The sequence below is a fragment of the Patagioenas fasciata genome, chromosome 13 (assembly GCF_037038585.1).
Source record: "Patagioenas fasciata isolate bPatFas1 chromosome 13, bPatFas1.hap1, whole genome shotgun sequence".
Lineage (NCBI taxonomy): Eukaryota > Metazoa > Chordata > Aves > Columbiformes > Columbidae > Patagioenas > Patagioenas fasciata.
Window position 1 is genome coordinate 18,673,914 of NC_092532.1, and position 24,607 is coordinate 18,698,520.

Consider the following 24,607-nt stretch of genomic DNA (forward strand, 5'->3'; position numbering starts at 1 on the left):
ACATACTCTTTAAGTCACTGAATGGAGAACAAAATGACTACCCACATAGATGCAGTTACATATTTTGGTAAGAAAATACCATTTTGTAAAGAGTAGATTTTTTTTTTTTTCCAACTGATTATATGAATAATAATTCTGTGTTTCCTCGCTTACTGTTTGAAGGGTTCAGGTAGTAGAGATTTCCCCAAAGGAAGAGGAAAATGGGTTCTTTAATGTAAAAGTTAAATATATAGATGAAGGCAGAACAAGTCAAGTTCAGAACTATCAGCTGCTTCACTTACCTGCAAGGTTTCAGTGTCTGCCACCTCAGGCTGTGGAATTTGTGGTTTGTAGACTGAAACCCATTGATAACGAAATAGAATGGAACCCAAAGGTAATATTTATCATGTTTTCCATGGTATTTGCTTCAACTTCTTTAATTTCTATGTGTTATTTTCTACAAGAAAACAGTTATGAACTGCAAATTTAGTTACCAAATTTCATTGCTTATTAGTATTGCAAATAAATATCTGCTATTAGAACAGGTTTGAAGAGGTCAGTGTTGTTTGTTTTCCTACAAAATGATAAAGTGAAATTTTTGGGATTTTCTTCTGTGATTTAAATGGCATCCTCTAGAACATGTTATTGCTGCTTTTGAATCTGTGGGTCATAACAGGGAAAGGGTAGCTTCTGTACATTGACGTATGTTTGAATATTCTACCATTCAGGAAGCTCGTTCCTTAAAAGCTAGTTCTATTTTAACCTACACTAAAGTGGAAGTATTTCCCTAGTTTACTCAAAACTGGTTTTATTTGTTGAATACCCTGTGACTGTTAAGCTCAGATCTTTTCATTATAATTAAAATAACTGTAGAGTTATGTTGGTATAATTCTCAAGTGCAGCAAAAAATTCTTTTTCTAGGTAACTCATTATATTGATTACAAAATTAAAGGAAAACTACATGAAGCAAAAATAGTACTTACCTTGGGAAATACAGCTTGGGTTGACCCAATGGTAGGTATAGAATTGTAGCATTACAAAATATTTGTATTGAAACTCCTTTATAACCAGAGCACCCGTTCTTCTCTTTCCTTCTGTCTGTTCCTACTTTAGTTTTATTCTGCGTGGTGTTTACATAATACTGTTGGTTAATTTACTGTGATGGTGTCTGAACACTGGAGCAGGTTGCTCAGAGGTTGTAGAGTCTCCATCCCTGGGAAACCGATGGAACGACTTATCCTTGCTGCCATCTCAAGGCACATCAGGGATAAGAGGGTCATTAGGGGCAGTCAGCATGGCTTCACCAAGGGGAAGTCATGCTTGACCAATCTCATTGACTTTTATGAGGACATAACAAGGTGGATGGATGATGGCAGAGCTGTGGACGTGGTCTACCTTGACTTGAGCAAGGCATTTGACACAGTCTCCCACAGCATCCTCACAGCTAAACTGAGGGAGTGCGGTCTGGATGACCGGGTAATGAGGTGGACTGTGAACTGGCTGAAGGGAAGAAGCCAGAGAGTCGTGGTCAATGGGGCAGAGTCCAGTTGAAGCCTGGATCCAGTGCAGTGCCTCAGGGGTCAGTACTGGGGCCTGTATTATTCAATATATTCATCAATGATTTGGATGAGGGAATAGAGTGACTGTCAGCAAGTTTGCTGATGACACCAAGGTGGGAGGAGTGGCTGACACGCCAGAGGCTGTGCTACCATCCAGAGACCTGGACAGGCTGGAGAGTTGGGCAGGGAAAAATGTAATTAAATATAACAAGGGCAAGTGTAGAGTCTTGCATCTGGGTAGGAACAACTCCAGGTTCCAGTCTAAATTGGGGAATGACCTATTAGAGAGCAGCGTAGGGGAAAGGGACGTGGGGGTCCTGGTGGACAGCAGGATGACCATGAGCCAGCACTGGGCCCTTCTGGCCAGGAATGCCAATGGCATCCTGGGGTGGATTAGAAGGGGGTGGTCAGTAGATCAGAGAGATTCTCCTTCCCCTCTACTCTGCCCTGGTGAGACCACATCTGGAATATTGTGTCCAGTTCTGGGCCCCTCAGTTCCAGAAGGACAGGGAACTGCTGGAGAGAGTCCAGTGCAGGGCAACAAAGATGCTGAAGGGAGTGGAGCATCTCCAGTGTGAGGAAAGGCTGAGGGAGCTGGGGCTCTATAGCTTGGAGAAGAGGAGACTGAGGGGTGACCTCATTAATGTTTACAGATATATAAAGGGTGAGTGTCAGGAGGTTGGAGCCAGGCTCTTCTCGGTGACAACCAATGATAGGACAAGGGGTAATGGGTGTAAGCTGGAACACAGGAGGTTTTATTTAAATTTGAGAAGAAACTTCTTCACAATGAGGGTGCCAGAGCCTGGCCCAGGCTGCCCGGGGGGGTTGTGGAGTCTTCTACTCTGGAGACATTCAAACCCGCCTGGACACCTTCCTGTGGAACCTCAGCTGGGTGTGCCTGCTCTGGCGGGGGGACTGGACCGGATGATCTTTCGAGGTCCCTTCCAATCCCTAACGTTCTGTGATTCTGTGTGATTCCTTGGAGATACTAAGAAGCCGTGAGGAGGTGGCCCTGGGCAGCTGGCTCTAGGTGACCCTGCTTGAGCAAGGGGCTGGACGAGATGATCTCCAGAGGTCCCTTCCAACTTCAGCCATTCTGTGATGAACATGGCGTGTTTGTATATAGATGAAATACATGATTGAGTAAAACTTGAACTTGAAATCTGAATAGGCACCAGTAACGAAGCACCACATTAATTGTGTCATCCAGCCTATTCCACAAAGTTAATAACAAAAGTATCTTTTGAAAGTACTAGTTTTTAGGGTTTTGTCTTGTAAAATGGTGTTTGTCACATGTTGCTCTGAAAGACTGAAACTTTGATCCTGCAAGATTGTTTGCTGAAATCTAAGACCTCTAATACTAGACTAAATTTATTCTGTTTATATTTCTGAGTCTTGGCTGTCTTTTATGTTTCTTGCACTAGTTTAGAGTTAGCCTTATCCTAATTTTTTCTGCAAATTGAAAAGCTCTTAAGCTTTTTTCCTTAGTTTTCTTGATCAGAATCATAGAATTGTTTAGGTTGGAAAAGATCTTTAAGATCATAAAGTCCAACTGTTAACCCAGGGCTGGCAAGTCCACCACTAAACCGTGTCACTAAGCACCACATCTACACATCTATCAAATATCTCCAGGGATGGTGACTCAACTGCTTTCCTGGGCAGCCTGTGCCGGTGCTTTATAACCCTTTCAGTGAATAATTTTTTCTAATGTTATCACAATGAAATAGATGGTGATACTTTGTAAACAGCTAAATGTGGGTAGGTTCCTGTTTGAAAATCAGAGAAAACTGGTGGCTTACAGGTACAAATAAATGAGGATGTGTTTAAAGTTTTATGTAAAGAACAGCTTAGGGTTGGAGAGAGGCAGTTCATGAACTGTTGTTTCCATTTAGTATGTTTTGTAATTCAAGGTCCGGGTTACCAGGCTTCCAGGTTTGAACATGTCTGTCACTGAATACAGTGTTCGGTCTGTGATTTTGTCTACGGGTCTGGGAACTGACAATCCGGAACATATAACACAACTTCAGAAGCTGTGCAGACACATGCAAGTATTAGAGAATTCGAAGAACTTGGAGCATTCGTAAGTGTTTGACAATTTGTTTTCAGCATATACGTTACTAGGAAAAAAAAATATTTAGTTTTAACTGGATATTTCCATGATTAATATTACTGAATGTGATTTTCATTTAAACACAGACAATAGTGTCTGTGATATGTCTGATTTCCTTTAACTATTCTTTAGCCACGTAACCATCACGGGAAGAAAAATACCAATTCTAGAAAATGTTGCACTAATACTTGATGCAGATAGTTGAGTTTATCATAAAAATTTAGGGTCTGAATTAAAGTTATCTTTTATTATAATCAGTGTCCTTTTTGAGTGCGTACCAGTCTGTATATTGAGCATATCGTTGGTGTCATGGTGCCTGTCTCTGAGCTCTCAAGTACATTGATTCTTGCAGTGTTCCCTGTGAGTCCAGCCAGTGAAGCCCCCAGGTGTGCAGCTGCAAAGCCAGAGCTCTCACTAATAAACAAAGAACTTTGGAATATTCTGCAATTTTTATTTTTTTTAATGTCAGAATGAACTATGACCAAAAAAAGCCCCCAAACCTACTGGAATTACTTGTGAAGGGGAATTATGTCGCTATCTAGGTCTATCACGCACAGTAAGACCAATAGATTATGATTCCAAAGAAAAGCTGGTACCATCAGAATTGTGTATGTTATCTGACCTTGGATTTCTGTATACATGCTTCTTACTGAGTTGCTGAAGTTCAGCAATGCTCTGAGATTTACAGTTACTAGTTAGTTTCTATATATTAGAACACAAAATATAATGTCAAAAGGACTTTAAACTATTATTAGGAATCCTTTAAATATTAAACATATTTAAACCTGTTCTTTTAAAAATGTCTCTTTGTGTGTTCAGAAGCATAAAGGAGAATACAGCTGGTCCAGAGGATGCATCCAATCCACAGAATATGTCAATGCAAGGAAATTCTACTGAGAACTGTAATTCTTCCGAAATTACACCTGGGAATCATCCGTGTGGTAAACCTTCTCATAATTAAAACTTTAATTCAAGTTAGGTGCTTCAGTGTCACCCTAAAATTAATTTTACCAGATGCAGTCTTCTCTGAATATGCAGAATAGCACCATATAGCTCATGTTTGCAATAAGCCACAAATACCTGATAGTTAGCAGCCTGCAAGAGTAAGCCCTATCAATGTAGCTGAATCACTATTTGGGAAATTCTGTCCTTGAGAGATGGAATTGTTTGGCTGTGAATGGTGAGCATTTTGCTGTCAAAAACCATAGGATTTAAGGAAATTGAAATCTCTTCAAATATGAGGTAACGGCATCATTGTATGGGAGGTTTATTTTTTTTTCCAGGATTCAGGGTGGTAGAAAATGGCTTTTTTTTTTTCCTTTTTAATCTAATGGTCAGGGATGTTTATTCAGTCAGCAGAGGCTTAAAAGCATGTGGCTTTGTCAGTCACAGAAGGGGGACAGGGGATGATGTGGCAGCTGTTGGCACATGAGTTTGGAGTGGTGAAAGCTGAGGGGTTACAAAGCTGCAGCACACAGGAGGTAAATAAGATCCTGCAGTGCTTGTCCTGGGAAGCTTTTTATCCTGGTGTAGTACAGTGACTGTAATGTCATGTTTCAAGCTATGATGATAACATCAATATTATTTTTCATCCCTGTTTTGAAACTGGGAAAACCTCTGCCTGACCTGGAAAACTTTGCATTTTTGGTGGGTTTTTTAATTTTTGTATACCAACTGTAATATTATTTTTAGTTAAAATTCTCTGTTGAATTATAAACTTTATTAAATCTTTCCAAATAGGAAGTACCAAATATTAATTCCAAATACAGTCTTGCAGTAGTAATGTGATTGCGAGCAAGTTATTTTAATTATGGTACTGGGGTATTCTAGAAGTATCTGGTTTCTGTAGTAGAGAGAAATATAAGATTTTCTGGATTTCTTATTTTTAGATGATGTAGCTCAAACTAAGGAAGCAGAAGACTCTACCCTGCATCAGCATAAATGGTACAAAAATTCAGAGTGATTTCTTCCCATGGTTGTTTTTTTAATGTGAACTGCCAGACCTTGATGAGAAATGAGTGTTTGTGCCTGTGATCAGTTGAAAAGTTTACTTTGACTTTCAGAGGTTGGTCTTGCTACTGTTACCTTACCCTTTGTCATTACAAAATCAAACTGACGGCATCCTTAAATGAGAAGTAGGTTTGATCCCTTTGGATAGCAAAGTTAACGGAGTGTGTGTCCCCATGTGAACCAGTAGATGTGCTACTCCAGCGACTGAGATCGCTGCACTCTTGTGGCAAGCTTGGCTGACATCCTATCACGTGCTTTCCTGACACTGTTATTCAGTGACAAATTATTGTGGCTGAGTACACCTACAGATGTTGAAAGTCAGTTGTCTGTTTTGGAAAAAATCCAACTAAACTTCCTTTATTTTAGCTTTAATCCAGAAATAAAGTGGTTTCAAAATGAAGAGACTGTTACAGTGAAGGTAAAAATAGCAAGTGTGGCTGACTGTAAATGTGATTTCTCTGAAAAGAAGGTAGTTTTCAGGTAGGTTTAAGAAATGTAAGTATAGTTAACAAATTATTTGGTTGTCAGCTTGCATTTAATTTTTTTTCAACTTTTTTTATAATGTAGTGCTTATTCAGGAGACAAACATTATTTGGCTGACATGGAGCTACATCAAGATATACTTGCAGAAAAGTCTACCTGTGTGATTAAGGAAACAGAGGTTATTATTGTTCTTGTGAAGGAGAATAAAGAAATGTGGTGCAAATTACTGAAGAACAAGGTGAAGTGGAAATTAGTTTGAGAATTATTGAATGTTCTGAACATACTGACTGTGTGTCAGTGCAGATATTTCAAACTGTGTTTTTTCATCAACAGAATCTTCATGTGTCTTTTGATTTTGAACACTGGGAAGACTTTGAAGATAAAAGCCCTTTTCCAGTTGGTAAGGAATGAATGAGTTGGTGTTTATCATGAGTAAAATTATTAGCATCCTCATTTTTGCATAGGTTTTATCTGAAATACTGATTTATTTGAGATATGTGACACTTTGCTGGTGTGCTCGGATTCTCTGAAAACAAACGAGAAGAGCTCTAATAGCAAAATATGGGCAGCAAGGTATTTTTCTATCAGAATAGCACAGACAAAATGTAATTTTTAGTGTTTTGGTCTAGTTTGTAGTCTAAAGTGTGTGGGATTTTTTTGTTTTTAATACTGCTAAGTATTTGTGCTGAAGCTTTTTTTTTTCTTGCTTTATATATGTTACACTTTGCTAATTACTTGTAGGTAATAAAAAATGGCATTGCACTGATGCAGTGACTGAAGAATTGGTGGACTCCTCAGAAGACAGTGGAACAGAAAGTGATGATTAATTTGGAAACAGATCTTTCTCCTCTAAGAATTATGCTTCAAAATAGTGTCTCTTGCATGAGTGTTTACACTAAAATTGATAAAGCTAAACAGGTTGCAGAACTGTCCTTAATTTTAAGAGCATAATAGTGAACCAACTATTTACCTTTGGGCTCTGAGAATCTGAAGAAACACACTCTAGAAGAACATTATGCATGTTTTCCAGTGCATTGACTTCAAAATTATTTGCTTTAATGATGAAGTGTACATATGTATGTGTGCTATCCAAACAGTAAAATCTAAAGATTAAACCTGGGTTGTGAAACAGCTGAGTTTATTAGTAATGAGAGAGCTTCTAGTTTATTTTATCTGAGTGAATTTGCTGTGTTAACAATACTCATTTTTGAAATCCTGGTGCTCTGTCAATTGTTCTGCCACGTCTCTCATGTTCATACAGTGTCGGTTTGTTGGCGATCATCACCTTTGTCACTTCTGCATCACGAAATGATGCCTCAACTCCAATGGCAATTTTTGTTGCTTGATTGGAAATAAGTTGGCTTACTATGAAATACTGTACAGTGCAGCTCACTGTAGTCACTAACTGCTGTACAGCTGGTGTGGAGCAAGGCCTGTGATAGTAGATTCAGCATCTGTTTTCAGTTATAGTTTTTCTAGTATTAGCATATAATAAAACTACACCTTTCTGAATACTTAAGAATATTGCTGATGCCAGTGGAAAACCACTATGTGATGGACAGTTGTAATTGTTAATGTATGGTTAAAAAAAAGTGCTGTTGAGAACCTGGCTGTGATGGAGCTCAATTATAACCTTCACCTGAGTACAGGTACTTGCAAAGCTGTAACTGTTGTAGAAATACTTAAGGAAATAGCTAATGTAACTGTATTTTGGTCTTGCTTAGCGTTGTGATGCAAACAGAAGATTGTCAAATCACCTGATTGAAAAAAGTGATGGGGCAGGATGTTTGCCTTTGTGTTCTTTTTTTCACTTACCTGATATCTAAATAAAATATAAGATCATTTTTCTGCTGGCAGGTAAATCTAGTGAGTTATTTAAAAGACATAAATTATCTGTAATTTTTGTTTGAAAAGATCCCTCATGAGGTAGAAGCAAAAGCTGTTTTTAGCCATATGTTTTTAGCAGTCTATAAAGAACAGTGTAAAAAATGTAGCAATAACATTCCAATATTCTTTTGGCCTAAAGCAACTTTTGATCTTGAGTTTTCACGAGGAAGCGGTTTTCTGTGGATTTCCCAATTGAATTAGTTTAGTTGCATTTTGGAACTGATGTCAGCTTCTAACATGGCTCCTGCACTAAGGAATTCAGTAGTCAACGTTTTTTGTGAAGAAACATTTTTTCCGTGCTTTGAGGCCATCCCTGCTCTGTCTGCTTGAAGTCCTGTGCCTGCAAGATATAGGAGAAATAGCTCTTTTTTCCCATTTTCTTGTCACTTAAAGACTTTGCTCGTGCACATCTGTCATAATTTTTCCTGTTGTCCCCCAGTCAGGTATCTCTATTTCAGCCTTCAAAATAGTAGTAGGTACTCCTTTATACAAAACTATTCCATTCCTTTGGTCTTTCCCTGAACCTTATAGTCCTTCTCTTTGAAGTGATGTTTTTACTAACTGGGTGGGGGAACAGCAGTTGTCATAGTGTGACTGGAACAAAACACTGTGGCAAGTGAGCACTTTACATATAATGACATAATTACTTTTCCATTTTTAGCTCCACTGACTTTCTTAGAGATTCTTAACTTTCTTTTTGCTTTGGTTTTACCCTGATTGCACATGGAGCTGATATTCTCATGGATCTGACTATAATCACAAAATCATCCTCCAATGAATCACAGCCCATCATTTTTTTAATGCAGCATCTTCGGGATTATTTTCCATGTAGGTAGATGCAAAATGAAATACATGGGAGCTTAAGTTCTATCTTATTTTTTGGGGACTGCAGGATAATAGAAATAGCTGCTTCAGTTGAATTTGCTAGGCTAGAGTTAGTATGAACTTAAGAACTTAAGCCAGTTGCTTAATATTCTTGTGTTATATATTTAGGATGAAGGTGCTTAGGAGTTGTTGAGAGGACTTTGTGCTTCCAGTATAAACAGTCTTTCTCAATCACATTGAAATATTGACAGGTGACTTGATAAAATTCCTTTATTTATCCATTTGCACCAAGGGAACAGTAAAGAATGTTACCCAGAATCCTTAAGTTTCTTGGGCAAGGAGAGTAAAAGATACTTGCATCTATATATTAATGTAGTATCTGTTTCTTGTATTTAATTCATCAGTTAACACAGAGTGTTTCTAGGATTCTGATATTACTTCTGTAAAGTCACATTCACACTGAGGATAGTTTCTGTGGCATTTACTCACTGCTTTGTAACTTGGATGGTGTCAGAGATGTATAAGCTTGTCTTAATTAAAAAAATCAGCCTTGTCCTGTCAACTGTGCTTTCCATTTTCACTTGATTCTCACTTCCTCTCAGTCTTTAATTTTTTGATAGCTAGTGTTTGGTCTGAGGAACAGAGTTAGCCTGAGTTTGTGTTATTTCTGTCCATTCTGCGTGGCCTGTTGAATGCGATGCTGTAAGAAAGAGCTGCCTCATTCTTTTAGCAGTGCGATCAAAAGCACCTCGACAGTGTTGCTGGTAAGTTTTGCCATCTTCATAATTGAGACGTTCCTCTTGTTTGTTTTGAGGAACTTTAATGCAGAAAACAAGATACCATAACATATTAGCAAACAATGAAAACAGCTCTGCTGGACTCAAAAATTTTTTATTCTTATTTTTCAAGTACTAAAGTGTTTGCAAAAATAATACACCAGTATGAACATAACAACTTAGAAAGTATAAATGTGTGCCAAACTAAGTTGGATCTCCTTCACTCCTTCACTTAAAAACAACCTGGTACATAGAAAATATTTTATTCAGGAACATCTTCTGCTGGAACAACTTCCAAAAGCATCTGAAGGTGCATAGTGATGGGCTCTGAGGAAAAAAGTTACTGTTAGAGACTTTATGGGAGAACAGTGTTTCTATTGAGACTTACACTATTTGTCTAGGTGAGAAAAATATCCTTGTGAGTAGTTGTCTTCTCTGTATTGATATCTCAAAAAATAAGGGATGGAGTGAAAACAATCTTAAGATTCAAGCTGCAGCATTCCAGGGTTTCTTAACTTGCTCTTAGCAGAGTATGATGCTTCTAATTGCACAATTATATATTTAATAATCCCAGGGGGGCAGGAAAAATAGATGATGGATCTTTTTAATATCTATAGAACCAGTAATAATGTTTTCTTCAGCTGACTCCACATTCCCTTTTAGAAATATCTGTGTGTTCTGTTTTCCCTGAGATAATTGCAAAGAGTTTCTCTTGAGACTCTGCAGAACCATTTTATAAATGGTCACACTGGGTTCTTGCAACTTTCATTTACTCAGAAGCACTGTGGTTATTTTTGGTGTTAATGCTGTTAACATTTTCTTTAGTAAGTATAATAAAATTGATGACCTGAGCTAAAAGCACAGTATTTTGTGGCATAAGCATGTATGTCCACTAATCTTCAGTTGATGGCTGAAGTGATGTTTTGAAATACAGGCAAATGGGGAAAAACCTAACTTACAGATAAAACAGTTCTAGTCATCTTAAAAGTCAGTTTCTTTGCTCTACTGCAGTGCTTTAGTGCTTCTTTGTCAACTAAATTTTGTTTTTCCTGAAGTCAGACACTTTGTTTTTTCCCTAAAGGAGTAAAGTACAATCTCTAGTAAAGCTCGCTATATGCCCCTCATTATATGTCTGGGAAATTGCCTCTCTCCACACGCTGCTCGTGGGATGGAGCATATAATGAGCTTCATTATGGTAATTAATCTAAAGCTTAGCAATGTTCTGTTGAATTTGGAGCTGGCTGTGTGAGGTATACTTACTTGATATTTTTTGGGGCCAGCTGAATTTGAAATGAACAAAAAGTACATAAACTATAAGTCCACTAAGTATAAATAAAACACAGTACAAATAGGCCAGTTCAGGTGCGCTGATGATTGGTGCCAACACCAGTAAAATGGAGATTAATGTCACTAAGACTGGAATGACGATGGGTATCTGTAAGATATAATGCACACAATTAGTTGTTCATTGTTTTCTGTTCTTAGAAAAGTTGCGTACGTGAAAGGTTATTTTCAGTGCCTTAAGCAGTTTTTTCCATTTACAATTTCTGGAATTGGATGGGGCAATTGAAAGAGTAGCAAGAATATGGATAGGGAAGAACTGTTCTGCTAAATCAGTGACCAAGATCTTTTTGTCTATACTGCAAATTGCTGTGTAAAAATTAGCATTTTAATGATGTGGGACCTAAGTGCAGTGAATCTGGGTGATATTTCGGGCAGTCTGTCAGTGGCAGTTTGCTGGCTGCACTGTCGCATCCCGGAAAATCCGGCTTCTGCCCGTGGTCTGTGCAAGTGGAAATAAACCCTGTGTAATCTTCTCCCAGTCCTTGTGAGCTCTGTCTTAGTGCAAAATTGGAAGAGGAAAAACTACAAATAACTGGCTAGATTTCAGGTGAGGGGGGTGGGGAACAAGGAGTTGTCTGCCTGAGGATTGTGTTTAAACATCCAAATATTTAGGATGAGTTCTTGTTTCAGTGTTTATGGGAGTGGAGGAAAAACCACCCGAATGCTGAACTTACCCTGATCGGTCTCTTGAGTTCCTTTTTGGTAAACCTCATAACAATGAGTCCAAGTATGGTTAAACCATAAAATATCCAGACTGCGAAACTAAAATAATTTATGAGTGTGTTAATGTCACCAGGGATAATATAAATAATAGCAATGGCCCCCTAAAAATGAAAACAAAAATCAGTACAGTCTGTTAGAAAAGAAGGCGGAAGGTTACGTGTGTGTCAGGATGGGGTCTGGTCACAGTGTCCCAGAGAGTGATCTGGGAGTCCTTTTTCTGAAACTATTGTGTGTAAGTGTATTGCAACACTATTAAAGGGGGTGTCCACATCCTGCCAACATGCATATATTTTTGTGTGCAATCTTAATGCCATTTTAAGTCAAAAGACTTAAAATTTGTATGTGTTAGTCTGTTTTGTTGTTGATGTATCTTGGAGAAGGTGAAGATATTTTTTTGGTTATTAAAGTTATTGGGAGTTGACAGAGCAATTGAATTTTGAATTGATTATGTTTTGCCTTGAAGATAAATGGGTAAAATATATAAACATAATAAGATTCTTGATTTATTTTCAAATGAATTTACTGAATGGATTTTGTTTTGGTGAGATGTAAATGCATTCTTACAAGGAGGAAACAGGGTGGTGAATGCTTGCTGCCAGGCATCCTGTGAAATAAAGGGTTTGCCTAAGGCGTATCAGTCATTTAACTTTTTAATTTGTTTTCGTGCTGTGGATTCTTAAAAACATTTTTTATTTTAAAATCCAGTTCTGGAACGAAACTGTTCAAAGGCAGAAGGTGGGGGATTTTTATATAGTCTTTTTTCCTAATACATATGGAGCAATTTTCTTATCTTGATAGTCAACGATACGTGTCAAGACTGGTAGGAAATTGTGACAACATGTATTGCTGGAGAATTTTTGTTGATGATTTTTCAGTACTTAAAATACTTACATAAAATATGATAGCAGGTGCTGGCGTTAAACGCTTCACGCTGATGTAGGATAGAACCTTTAGCATGTGCCCTTCACGACCTGCAACATAAACAAGTCTGACAAAACAAAAACAAGGCGATCTAGTTAGTGTGGCACTTCCATTTAAGTGGCATTACTAATTAAAAAACAAACACATTTTCAGGTTTGATTTATTATGTGGCTACATCTTCATCAGTATTTCCTTTGATACGCAGTGGCATTTAAGGAATATTGTACTAGACTGAAATAAGGGAAATAACCCGTATTAAAGCAGTGAATGTGAAAATAATTTCAGAAACATTAGTTTGCACATTTAATCTAAAATTATTTTGGAAAAAAAAAAAAGCTGCTCTGTCCTTTTTAATTAAATATTTCCTTTTTAATTTGTTTCGTATCAAAAAGCTACGTTGTCCACTTTCTGTCAAAAAAATTGGTCTTCAGTGCTCTATCGTATTCAGATGGAGCTGAAATTTTAAATATTTTCAATAGTGAATGGAAGCATCGAGCAACTGATAGAAAATAATTGCTTGTCTTTCCAGTTGTTACGTTTGTCATTACTGATGTGGTCCTGTTCTTTCTGGTAATTTTAACTGTCTAATTCTGAGCTGTAAAGTTGATGAGAGGTAGAAAAAAACGTATTGTGCTATCCCTGCTTTGAATTAAGAATGAGGCATATTATTGTCTAATTGCTTGCATAGCCACTGCTTCTTTTCGGAAATAAAACATTATAGCCAGATTTGCAGGTACTTTTTAATTACATTTTGTACTTTTGGATCAGAAGAATGTCTGTATCTTTGTGTGTCAATACATAAATGTGTATATATATAATTTTTTCTTTTTTATTTTTAAAGATATTTAGAATGGGAGCTTACCTGCCTGCAGTAAAGCAGGTCCCGTTGGCAGATCCAATTGTAGAAAAGGCCACAAAGAGAGGAACTATCCAGGAGGCTGGATAAAGCACTCTGTCGCCAAATGTCTGGGATATAGGGGATTAAAATGAATAGTTTTTTGTCACTTTGGCTACCATTTGGTATATTTGGTAGTGTTAGAGCCTCTTTGAAAGTACAGTGAATGGGTATCTAAGGTATGTGACCAATAAAAACATATGTTGTATATTTTGCATAGTTTTTAAAGAATGTTTTGCCGAATGAAGGCTCGGATTAATTAATGAACCACTCTATGAAGAGTGGAATATCATTTTCATGGCGTTGGCGATGTAGCGTCTGTAGGAAACATTGGGAGGCAGATGTAAAAAGTACACAAAAATTCTATTCTGTTAAAGACCTGTGATTCAGAGATGTGTCTGCAAAACAAAACGCAGGATACCATGCAGCAGAGAGCCCCCGTACCCCAGCTGCTCTCAGCCTGCACTCGAGGAGCAGCACCCGTGGTGATGGCACCGCAACCTGTGCCGGGCAGTGAACGAGTCCGGGACATGCTACAGTCGTTCAGCACGCTTCACGTGTCACCTGTACTGCGGTACATCAGCTGTTACTGCAGGATGGATTGGATCTAATGTAGGTATGTTGATCTACTGTAAATAAATTTGAATTTAAACTTTTTTGACAGGCAGGTTTTGGGTTTTTAGTTGGGGGAGTGGTTACCTTATTTTAGTAAATGCACAAGCAAAATATTGGTGGTGTTTCTTTTTCCAGTAGCAGGGCACTCATCAGTGCTAAGCACAATGTCTGCTTAGAGATGTGCAGCCCTCTTTACGCAACGCAGTGGCAGTTCGGAGATTTCGGTGTGAATTTGGTCTGAGTTGAGTGCCAGCTGATGGGTGCTGTGCACAGATTGTAAGTTTAGGGGCATGTTGAACTAGTTCTTAGGATGTAACATGATATACATTGCTCTGCCTCTTGATGCAGGCAAGATGCTGACATGCACCAAAGATCTACATTTTAGAAGATATTATTTTTTTTAAGTATTTTGTCATCGTGTACTTCCTCACTGTGCTACACTGTGTTTTGCATCCATGTCATGTACAGTTTGTTTTCCCCAAAAACTAACATTAGGACACATTCTGCGTGACCTCTCGAGTTGTTTCAGAGACAAATGTCCCACGGAAGATTTACTGAGTGGAACCGAAGGGGTAGATGTGTTTGGTAAGACTTCCAGAAATTTATATAATCTTTAATTTTGCCTGTACTAGTATGTCTTAGAATAATGTAGAAAGGATCTTCCTTACCTTTGTGAAGCAAAAAAGCAAGAATAAGGAGGAACTGAATTACGAACTATTTGCTGTTATCTCCAGAACAAGCAGCTTTGATCTACTGCCATTTTGCTTGTGCTTATTTCTTAGAAGTACTGGAAACACTGAAAAGAGCAAAGCAGCAGCCACATGTTGTTTTTCCTTCCATCTTTTATGGAAAATAACCTCTGAGCTGCAGAGTTTACAAAATGTTAGCTGAAGAATACATTACTCTCATTTCCACTTTTTCCCTTGGGGTAGGACAGAACTGTTGTTTAAATCAAGCACAACTGAAATAAATTTTAGATTAAGAAATGACAGATAATGGGGGGGAAGGTGACACTGACAGCTTAGACAGAAATTAATTGTATTTTAAGAAAAATGACAGGTTCTTTCTTGCTCCTGTTAATGCTGAAGATACTTTAATGCACACAGCACTCCAGATGCTCTATTACAAAATAAAGCGGCTTACCACAGCAACTGCCTGGGACTGCAGGAGTTCTGTTGAAGTCATTACGGTGAAATAGGAAATGTTTATCAGAATGTAACAAACTGTAACCAAGGGGATTCCAATAATTATGGACAGCGGTAGATTTCTGAAGAATGCAAAAGTAAGACTCCATCAGCATTGCTGTATCACTCAGAGTTGTCATAGTAAACTGTAGACTCTTACTTTTCCCCATATGCTCTTTAGGTGTATTTACATTTCTTTATTGTATATAACCGTGGAAATCAGGATTTTAAAAAGGAAAACTGCAAACTTAGGCAATGTTATGTAATAGAGGTTAATTAGCTTTGTCTGTTAGTGCTCAAACCTTGAATAACCATTGCTTTTAAAAAATATAAAAAAAATATGCCTGCTTGTACAAAAGTATTAAAGTGTGTGATTTCTGCCATTAGAAACACTGATCTCCTACATAGCTTTACCTGTAAGGATTTTTAAGTTCTTCTGTGATGTAATTGAGTTGATTCCTGAAAGGAGAAAAAACAATCATACAATATTATTAGCAGTTGGGTCTTGAAATACTAATATATTATGAAATGTTATTTCTTGTGTTATTGTTTTTTACCTTTTCAGTTAAAAAATGGTACAACCAATCTTTAAGTGGTAAAACTTCAAGACAAAAAACTATGAGCTTCTTATCCAAATGTCAGCCTCTTGATTCACCATCTTTTCCTTCATTTTCAGGTCCTCCTCACAGTTTTAGAAGTATCTGAGATTTTGAAATGAGATCGTCTTAGTTCTTGGATAAAATATGCCAGGATAACAAAACGAAGATTTGGCAGACATCTCAAATTTACAGGATTACCTTTGAACTTCAAGCTTTGCAGTATCTGAGTCTTTTCAAAGAAAGGCACAAATGTGCCTATTGCAGGGACTGGAGCAAGTCTGCTGATGTTTCGCAGTTGTTCTGTAAGTCATATTGTCTAGAAAACTGTCCTGAAAACTTCCTTTAGGATTCCACTATAATTTCCAAATAACCATTTTTGCTAGAGCATGTAGATCAGATTGAAACAAGATATTTTTGCTCATCCACTTCTGAAAATGTGAGGAGGAGTTTGGTATTTACAGTTCAACAAGCTGAGTTTCAAACATCAGTATCTAGTGGTTCCATATTGAAATAGTTATTTAGGCACCAGCTTCCCTCCTGCCTTAGAAATTCTAGGTGAGTGTCTGAATTAGCAGACTTGGGTGCCTGAGGTAAGACACTCAAGCTTGGAAATAGAACCTGAAAGAGTCTAAATGGAACTTGCTTTGTTGTAAATTAAGATTTATATTCTTAATTCCTTCTGAAATATGAATCTACATGCAAACTTTTACGGTTTGAACACTGAAGGATGGATCAGATGGATCAGACTTTGATGTTAGATTTGTGCCAACAGAGCCCTAGACCAACTGACATTCCCTCTAGTTGCAGGAAATGAAACGTGTAAATTCCTTACTGAAACGTGGCAGAGATTAAGGTAAAGATTCCTGCCAGTAACTAAGTTTATTCGTATTAAAATAATTCTGGAAAGCACTCTTCTCAGTGTTAAATATAAATGTTGTATGTGGAGCATAAATGTAAACCTAAATCTGTCCATATTAGTCATTAGTAAAGATACTTTACCATCCATCGTATGCCCACAGTCCATTATAAAATGCCAAACCAATAGAACTAACAGAAATTTTGCTGCCTTTGAAAGAATCTTCAAAGTTTTCCGTGTTTCCTGCAAACAAGATGTAGATCACTGATCAGTGTTGCAATTAATTCCCTTCATCCCCATCAGATGAAGAAACATTCAAACATCTGTTTCATGTTCTGAAACATCTGTTAAAATCAATTAGTACCAGTTTTTATTAATTGTTCTGTAGTGTTGTATTTCCCACCCACCCCTCAGTGGAAAACTTTATAGTGGACATAGCAGAAGCCAAAGTATTTTTTGCAAATAAAGTATTTCTAATTACCTTGTGCAAGGAGAACAATTCCACTTACAATAATGATTATGACAATGATCATTTTAGCGGCCGTGAGAAGATTCTGGAGATAGCTTGCCAGCTTCACACTCAGTGAATTCACTATTGTAATTATCACTAAAAGAAAGACATCTATTAATTTCTGTGTTAAGTTTTTCAGAATTGAAAGAAAAGTTGCCTCTTAAAACCTCTTCCCCCCCTTACTGTCCTGCTTTTTCCTCCCACCGTTTGTCCATATTATCAATACGGGTTTTTAAAAATACTATGTTTGGATAACTTTTGAAATAGTGAAGAAAAACAGTTTTCTGAATTAGATTTTGATAGTAGCTTTAACAACAAAAAAATTGAAGTTGCACAGCATTCCAATAAATACAGAAAAACCACCTCCATGCTTAATTTTTCTTCATTTTCAGCTAGAGAGAAGCATTCATTACACAGCTGTATCTGTCTTAATAAAGAATGAAAGAAACTTAGACTAAGAACAAACCATTTTAAACCTATCCTTTTAATGTGCTATTGAATTAGTTATTGTGAGGGGGACTGGCTGTACCATCTTCCAAAGTTTTCTGTTGGGTCACTGGTGTATTAATGACAATTAACCCACTGAAGTTGTAGTGGGCTGAAATGCCCCCACTGATGGGGCTGAATGGAAATCACTTTGCAATTAGGGTTCTCGCCTCTTTCTTTAAAAAGGCCGAATCTTACCAATGGCAGCGGCTGCCAGGCACTTGATGACAACCTGGGGTGGATCGCAACCTGGATAAAAAGGAGCTGATGCATATTCCGCAAAGCTGAGACAAATGATGGCGAACGAACTGGGTTTTGCGACGAGTAAGCTTGTCCAGGAGAACAAAAATGCCGGAATTGGGCCAAATGCTTCCATAAGGTAAGGATATTCTCCTCCGGATTTTGTGATCATTGTGCCAAGCTCAGCAAAACAAAGTGCACCTGAATAACAAGAAAAGCATTTATTGTTTTAGTTTACAGACTTCTTTAGCTATGAGTGACTAGAACAGATTGTCACTTTTTGATAGGCAGAATAGTTAAGGAAATAAGTATATGTAATGCATCATTATCGTGTTTCTGTACATTTTACTGTATATGCAAAATCATATTTTGATTACTTGTGAGCAATTGGAAAAAATATAATGAAGCTATTAAGTTGCAGTCCAGAATTAACTACAATTGGTGTTCCAGACTTCAGGAATATAGTACGGACATTCTGACTTCATATTGGATTTCTTTTTAAGAAACCAACGCTGTAAGAAGCATCTCGGTGACAGCTGCAGTGGCTGACCTGCCTTTTGGAAACCTGAGTGAAAAAAATAGATCTGCTGCACAATTTTGAGGTAAAACGTCTACTAAGCTCAGCTTTAAAGTACAGTGGCACTTCTGGATTTATTGCTGTAGCTGGCATCTTGCTTAAAGATTTTTTGCGTATGCCATGTATCTGACTCAATGCCCAAGGTACTCTGGTTTTTTTTCCTTCATGAAATATTTTGAGGTGCTTAGTGCTAAATTTTCAGGTGATAGAATGTTAGATTTACACAATTACAAAAGCAGAAAAATAGTATAATTACCTACCTCACTGTCAATAAATTCCACATTTTGTCTGTCATTTAAGTAGAAAAGTATTCTCTTTATTACATTTAGTGGATGAAGTAAGCAAAACTAAAACTTGCTGTCAAAATGTGCTTTACAATTTCAAAATTTTATCTTTTATAACCAGCACATATTTTAAACTTTCGCCTGAGCACTGCTACGCTCATCAGGATAAGGATGGATTTTGGTCTGGGTGCTATTGGCTGATATGTGAAATGAGAGTATTATGCAGAAGCAGTAGATAAAAATATTTAAGTGAAGATGCATATTGTTTGTTGACTCGTTTACCTAATGTTGCAAGAACTCCACAGGCTGCCCAGATGGTTAAACAAGGCCCCACGGCTCCAGCGTTGGCAAGAACTGATTTTGGAGAAACAAAGATACCTGAGCCAATGATTGTACCAACAATCATACAGATTCCACTGATGAGGCCCACCTGGAAATCAAAGGAGACATTTTGGTAATTTCTAAAATTACTTCTTGGTTTAATACAATTAGTCATTGTCATTACCAATTTATTTTTTTCAGCTTTCCACATGTAGCTTTTACTAAGTAATACATGAAACTATGTGAAGTTTCTGTTTCCAAGATGCATTCCCACCCTGCAGCACGCTCCTGCTCTTTCAAAAAGTACAATTCTTTGGACTTCGCCTGCCTGTGTATTTGCTTTATTAAACCATCCTTCACATTATCTAGGTCTCAGATCTAACCTTGTGCAGGTGAGCATCCCCTTTCCACTCTTTGTTTAAACTCTGAAATTCATTTATGAGCACTCAAGGAATGCTGAATTTTTTAAGCTTCAAAAATTTGCTTTCTTGGATGGAGTTGTTTTGCTTTTAGCAGTTGTTTTCCTCTCCTGGCTTCAGGTATTTTTGCACAGGAGTTACCTTAATAGTGCTAGGTGGTAAAGAGATCATGTTTTTCTGACTTTGTAATGACCTACATGTTACATGAAACTACTAAAACTTGAGGCATCTGCTGAAAAAAAGTGGTATGAGCTACTTACTTTTTCCTGTTAGTTATGGCTAATCTAATAACATCAATTTTTTGCCACTCTTTGCACCAAACTGAAACCACACAGAGAATCTTTACGCAACCTGGAAAAAGAGGAATTCCACTCCCTCCTGAGCGCCGTGTCAGAGAGCAAGTGGCACATCTGTTCTCTAAACAGCTGTAACTTTCTCTAGGAGACAAATTCCCACTTCTCTTTCTGTACCAGTGATTATTTTATGACCAAAAACACTAACAAACTTCCCGAAGCAGTGAGCTGAACAACCCACTTCAGTTTGAGACATGCATGTGGAAAGAAAGTTTATCAAGTGTCTCACTTGATCAGTTTTGGAGGTTACCAGATAATTCAAAAACTTAAATACATATTCTTACTTAGTAACTGTGTTTATATCAGAGCTGTTTAACTAGTAATGAGCAGTTTCCTAAAATATAAAGCAGCCACGCTGTCAAGATATTAGTACAGGGTGCTAAACCAGGGCGCAGTTGCAGCTGTTGTAGGATGCGTGCACAGATACCCTGCTCTGCCAGCCCCTCGCCCACACACAGACTGATGGGGAAAGAAAAAGCTTTGCCTGTTTTTGTAGGTTCGTTGTTTGGGGCTCATCGCTCTGAATGGACTGGCCATCCTCTTCTCCGCTGTCCTCTCCTTTTCTTTTCCTCAAGCTTTCTTCACCCATTTGGTTTCCTTGTCGAAATCTTTAAGGTAGTAAAAACAAATATCACTCCAGCGTATCGTTTGCTTGAGTTTTGCCAGTATATATGGGTACAAAATATTGTAGTTAAATATCGTCAGAAACTACACACACACACACACACAAGCACACTGGCTCACAGGAAGAATTCCATCTCCTTACCTACCTGGAGATTAAACTGGGGAGGGGTTAAGTCTACTTCACCTCATCCAGCTGATTTGCTCTGTATTTTCTTCATACCCACCTGGCAGCGAATGTCCTTGTATCTCGGGTTACATCCGGAGAGGACGTTCTTACTGGAACAGTCGGGGTTTGTGGCTCGTCCCTCCTTTGAATTCCTCCAGAGGTCCAGACAGATTTAATCTTTTTCCCAAAAGCTGGTTTGTTTTCTTATCTAGGAGACCTTCTTTTTGATCTTCTGTAATTAGGCCTTGCCTCAATTCCTTGGAGATGCAGGTTTCTGCTAAACCAAGAGTTGTCTCCGGTAATTGACTAATTAGCAGCTCTTTGCCTCAAGGAGAGTCACCAATCGGTGTTGACTAAGGGTGAATGTCTTCTACTGGAGGTTTTGTTCTGTTTAGAATTAGAATGTAAACAGTTTGTTTTCACATTGAAATGTAGACTTGTGATATTTTTGTGAGGATTTTGCTTGTTTCCCGTAGCATTGGAATAAAATCCAAGCTGAGATAGTGACGGAAATTCCCTGGGTTAGGTCTTGATTATAAAAAGCTGATTCAGTCAAAAGTCTTGTCTCGTCAGACCCTACGCCTATAATTACAGGCATCTGAATGTTGGAGATAATTTTGCAGTTTTACAGACAGTAATTCAGCAATGCATCGTGTTTAATCGACTTTAGGTAGTATCCAGTAATTCTTACTACAAAAATTGCAGCATTTCACATTTACAGAAGAGCTACCTCAGTACTGCTGATCTACAGAAATATTTGGGCTATAAAAACATCTGGTTTGTGTGTCAAATTAAATATTTTTAAAATAAATCATCACGAATCCAACTTCTAAGATTAAACTTACAATAAAAAATTGCCCAGATAAGGAATGCAGGGCTTGGGTCACTGAATCTTATTACAGCTTTGTGCCCAACTTCTCTCTTTAAAGTCTTGTATTCAGAATGTTTTAATCATCGTATTTTAGCAATTCATACTTTCACTTACCTTATTTATTTATGATTGTTTGGTGTTAATCAGGCTCCAGGAATCTTTGTATCATATATTTCTTTATTTCTCCCATTAGATTTAGCAGCCAGTTAGACGACAAGACAGGTCCATGTCTGAAACCAGAATACGCAGAAGCAACCACAGCTTAAGTACAGAGGTTATAAAAGGTAATCATTAAACCCATTCTCAGCCAAGAAGCTTTGAGATAGGAACCACAGGTAAACCAATAGTCCAATTAGTTTATCTTTAAAAAAAAAAAAAGAAGTCTTTGTTCCATTTGTGAGGATGTTTGTCCAGTATCTAAGTAGCATATTACATAGTGAGAGTGAACCATAATTCAAAGAGTCTATTTTGATTTTATGTCAAGCAATTTCTAATTTTGGAATGCTTTGGAAAGATAACCTTGAAGTAATTGTTGTATTATGGGTGCACAGATGCCAGCTGCATCCTGTAAAAATAATTGATGTTTTTATCTTGACAACATAGAGAAGTGTGAGCAGAAATCTTGTTGTTTTTTATTAACCTGAAAACAAGTGAGTGGGCAGTTTGTGTTCCCTTCCAATTGCAGTTCCAATTCATTTTTCATTTTTGTAAATGCTTAAAAATACTGCTCTAGTGAAAAATGCCATTCTCCATTTCTATGCAGCTGTACATCCAGGAAAAAGGTATTGTTATCTTGAATACTGAAGTAAGGTAGTTTTTTCCATTCCTGCTAATCATCCCTCAAACACTTGCAAAAATCCCCCTAATCATGTTTCACATCTTTTTTGTTGGCAGTGTGGGACCTGTCCTGTGTGACATCCAAACCAGTAAGTCCTGACCAACCTGATCTGACTTCAGCTGACCTTTTTCAATACACATCTGCTGCTAAAAGCTAAAAGGTACGCTGGTATTAGTCACTGACATTAAGATCTGTCATCTTGTTAAAATAACACCTCATGAACAGTGGTAATATAGTGTTGGAAATATCAAGTCAGTTCCTTGCATGATCTGACAGTTGGTTTTGGTTTGGTTTTAGTGTTTGTTTGGGTTGGTTTGTTTTTGTGGATTTGGGTTGTTTGGGGTTTTTTTGTATTTTTTTAACCTTCTGTTTAAGCATGTGGGCTTGATCAGCAGGAATCCTGTCTTTCCTAAGGTTGATGATGTAAATCTCTGACTAAAAACAGACTCTTAAGCAAGCGTGAAACAGACTTATGTTGGCTTCTATTTGCCGTGTTTTGTGACGGTTCAGCCAGACTGTGTGCTGGGAATGTCCTTCTCCAGGACTGAGACTGCACAACAGTGTCACTACTGAAAACAAAACCAAAGCTGTATTTTTTTTCCTCACCCTCTTTTTCCTCTCTGTTGTTTCATTCTCACAGAAATAGGGTTAAAATTCAAGAGAAGCTCCTCCTTCTGAACTGACTTCTTGTTCAAAAATTACTATCTGGATGATGGTCAGACAAAAGTTCTTTTTTCCTATAAAGAACAAAGAGTGGTAAAATTATAGTCTTACTACAAACATACGAAAAGCCAAATATCAACAACTTATTCCTCTATTAAGCATCTTTTACAAGGACTTTAAAGTACTTTTCATGGTATTTGTGATGTAGTGTTAGACTGATGTTTCTATATCCATCAGCTGCAGATGCCTAGTTTGGTATCTGATATTATGTAATGTACTTCTTCGTTCTCTATAGCTGATAATTCTGAAATTAAGGTCTATACTCTTATTTTTCCTGCTTTTTTCCCAAAATGCTACAGACTATTGAAATAACTGATGTGAAAAGAAAGCAGATAAATCATATGGCAGGGCTTTGTACCTCAAAATGAAGCAGATGCACCTTTCACATCATCTCTACCCTGGAATTTCCAGACATCAAAAAGGGGAAACTGTGATGAAAGGATAATGGAGTATGGCATCTTCTAAGCAACACTTAAGATGGAATTAAAATTTTTGTAGATACTTAAAATTTTGTGCGGTTGCATATTCTACACATCTCATGATGTTTTCAGATGTCTCTTATTTCTACAGCAGATCTATACTCTACTTTGTTTCTTCGGATACAATACAGGCAACGCTGAAAATACGCCATTTGAGTTTTTGCCTAAGCAACCGGTTTCTTTAGTCAGCCTGGAATGTGTTTGGAGAGTTCCCAACTGTTGAACGGGCACCTTAAATCTCTGCCAGTGATTGACCTTAACTAGCCTGTGTTTACTTATAAAAGTGGAAAAGTATCTTCATTTATTGTCTAATTTTGTTTTAGGGGTTAATCTTCTTGGGATGCTATAAACTTGTTAAAGGCTTTGCAATTTTACTGGCAATCCTTCTTTTCCTCAGCCACTTAAGAAACAAATAAACATTGAGTTCAAGGATTCTAGAGTTATTTTCTTCATGGACAAGAGAAATGGCATTTTACAGCCATAGGAAGAGTGTCCTTCCCTCTCAAATACATACAGAGATGAAGAGCTCAAGGAGTTCAAATTCCAAGGAGTTGCAGGAGTAAACACTCTGTGGGCTGGTCCTGTCTAAACAGTGTAGTTTGAACCTTTTCAAATGCTACTTACCAATTAAATTGTAAAAAGTAATTTTCAACTTTAATTTGGGAAATAGCAAGGGCACAGTATATAAATACATCTTTTACTATAATTAGTCACTAATAATAAAGGTTAATGTTTGGCAGAGTTGGTATTTATTGCTTGCAGCAATGCACATGTTGTGTTTTGACCAATACTTAAGCAAATTCTAAGGGCTGTAGCTTAGTGGTATCTCGAATGGGTACTTTCCATTCTAACCTTGCTACTTAACAGGTTACTTAATTTTAATCAGAAGACAGGTCTGTTTACTTGCACTTGCTCTTTGAATCCCGCCGTTGATAGATGTGCTGTGAGA

At 37.5% G+C, this 24,607-nt stretch overlaps 2 protein-coding genes and 1 long non-coding RNA gene across 6 annotated transcripts in view; 2 read left to right on the plus strand and 1 right to left on the minus strand.

Moving 5' to 3' along the window:
- The window catches only part of TDRD12 (tudor domain containing 12), a 33,728-nt gene extending 25,725 nt beyond the window's left edge, over positions 1-8,003 (plus strand). For all 4 annotated transcript variants that reach the window (XM_071814321.1, XM_065848429.2, XM_071814322.1 and 1 more), the window contains 9 exons: positions 163-373; positions 901-993; positions 3,449-3,618; positions 4,468-4,589; positions 5,538-5,592; positions 6,025-6,138; positions 6,226-6,379; positions 6,475-6,541; positions 6,883-8,003. In XM_071814321.1, coding sequence (XP_071670422.1) covers positions 163-373; positions 901-993; positions 3,449-3,618; positions 4,468-4,589; positions 5,538-5,592; positions 6,025-6,138; positions 6,226-6,379; positions 6,475-6,541; positions 6,883-6,968 — 1,072 coding nt within the window. In that variant the 3' untranslated portion in view covers positions 6,969-8,003. The remainder of the gene's footprint in view (positions 1-162; positions 374-900; positions 994-3,448; positions 3,619-4,467; positions 4,590-5,537; positions 5,593-6,024; positions 6,139-6,225; positions 6,380-6,474; positions 6,542-6,882) is intronic.
- Positions 8,004-9,731: 1,728 nt separating this feature from the next.
- SLC7A9 (solute carrier family 7 member 9) lies at positions 9,732-21,872 on the minus strand. Its single transcript, XM_065848385.2, has 14 exons — positions 21,733-21,872; positions 20,806-21,134; positions 20,442-20,565; positions 19,147-19,294; positions 17,962-18,204; positions 17,248-17,373; positions 16,910-17,009; positions 15,726-15,770; positions 15,271-15,394; positions 13,480-13,583; positions 12,588-12,684; positions 11,648-11,797; positions 10,890-11,064; positions 9,732-9,956 (listed from the first exon to the last, which is right to left on the minus strand). Exons 3-14 carry the CDS (start codon positions 20,544-20,546, stop codon positions 9,892-9,894), a joined length of 1,482 nt encoding a protein of 493 aa, XP_065704457.1. The 5' UTR covers positions 20,547-20,565; positions 20,806-21,134; positions 21,733-21,872; the 3' UTR covers positions 9,732-9,891.
- LOC139829037 (uncharacterized) lies at positions 19,164-23,334 on the plus strand. The gene is made up of 3 exons (XR_011741244.1): positions 19,164-19,318; positions 21,812-21,902; positions 22,513-23,334. It is a non-coding gene; the product is annotated as an uncharacterized lncRNA (long non-coding RNA).
- Positions 23,335-24,607: the final 1,273 nt, after the last annotated feature.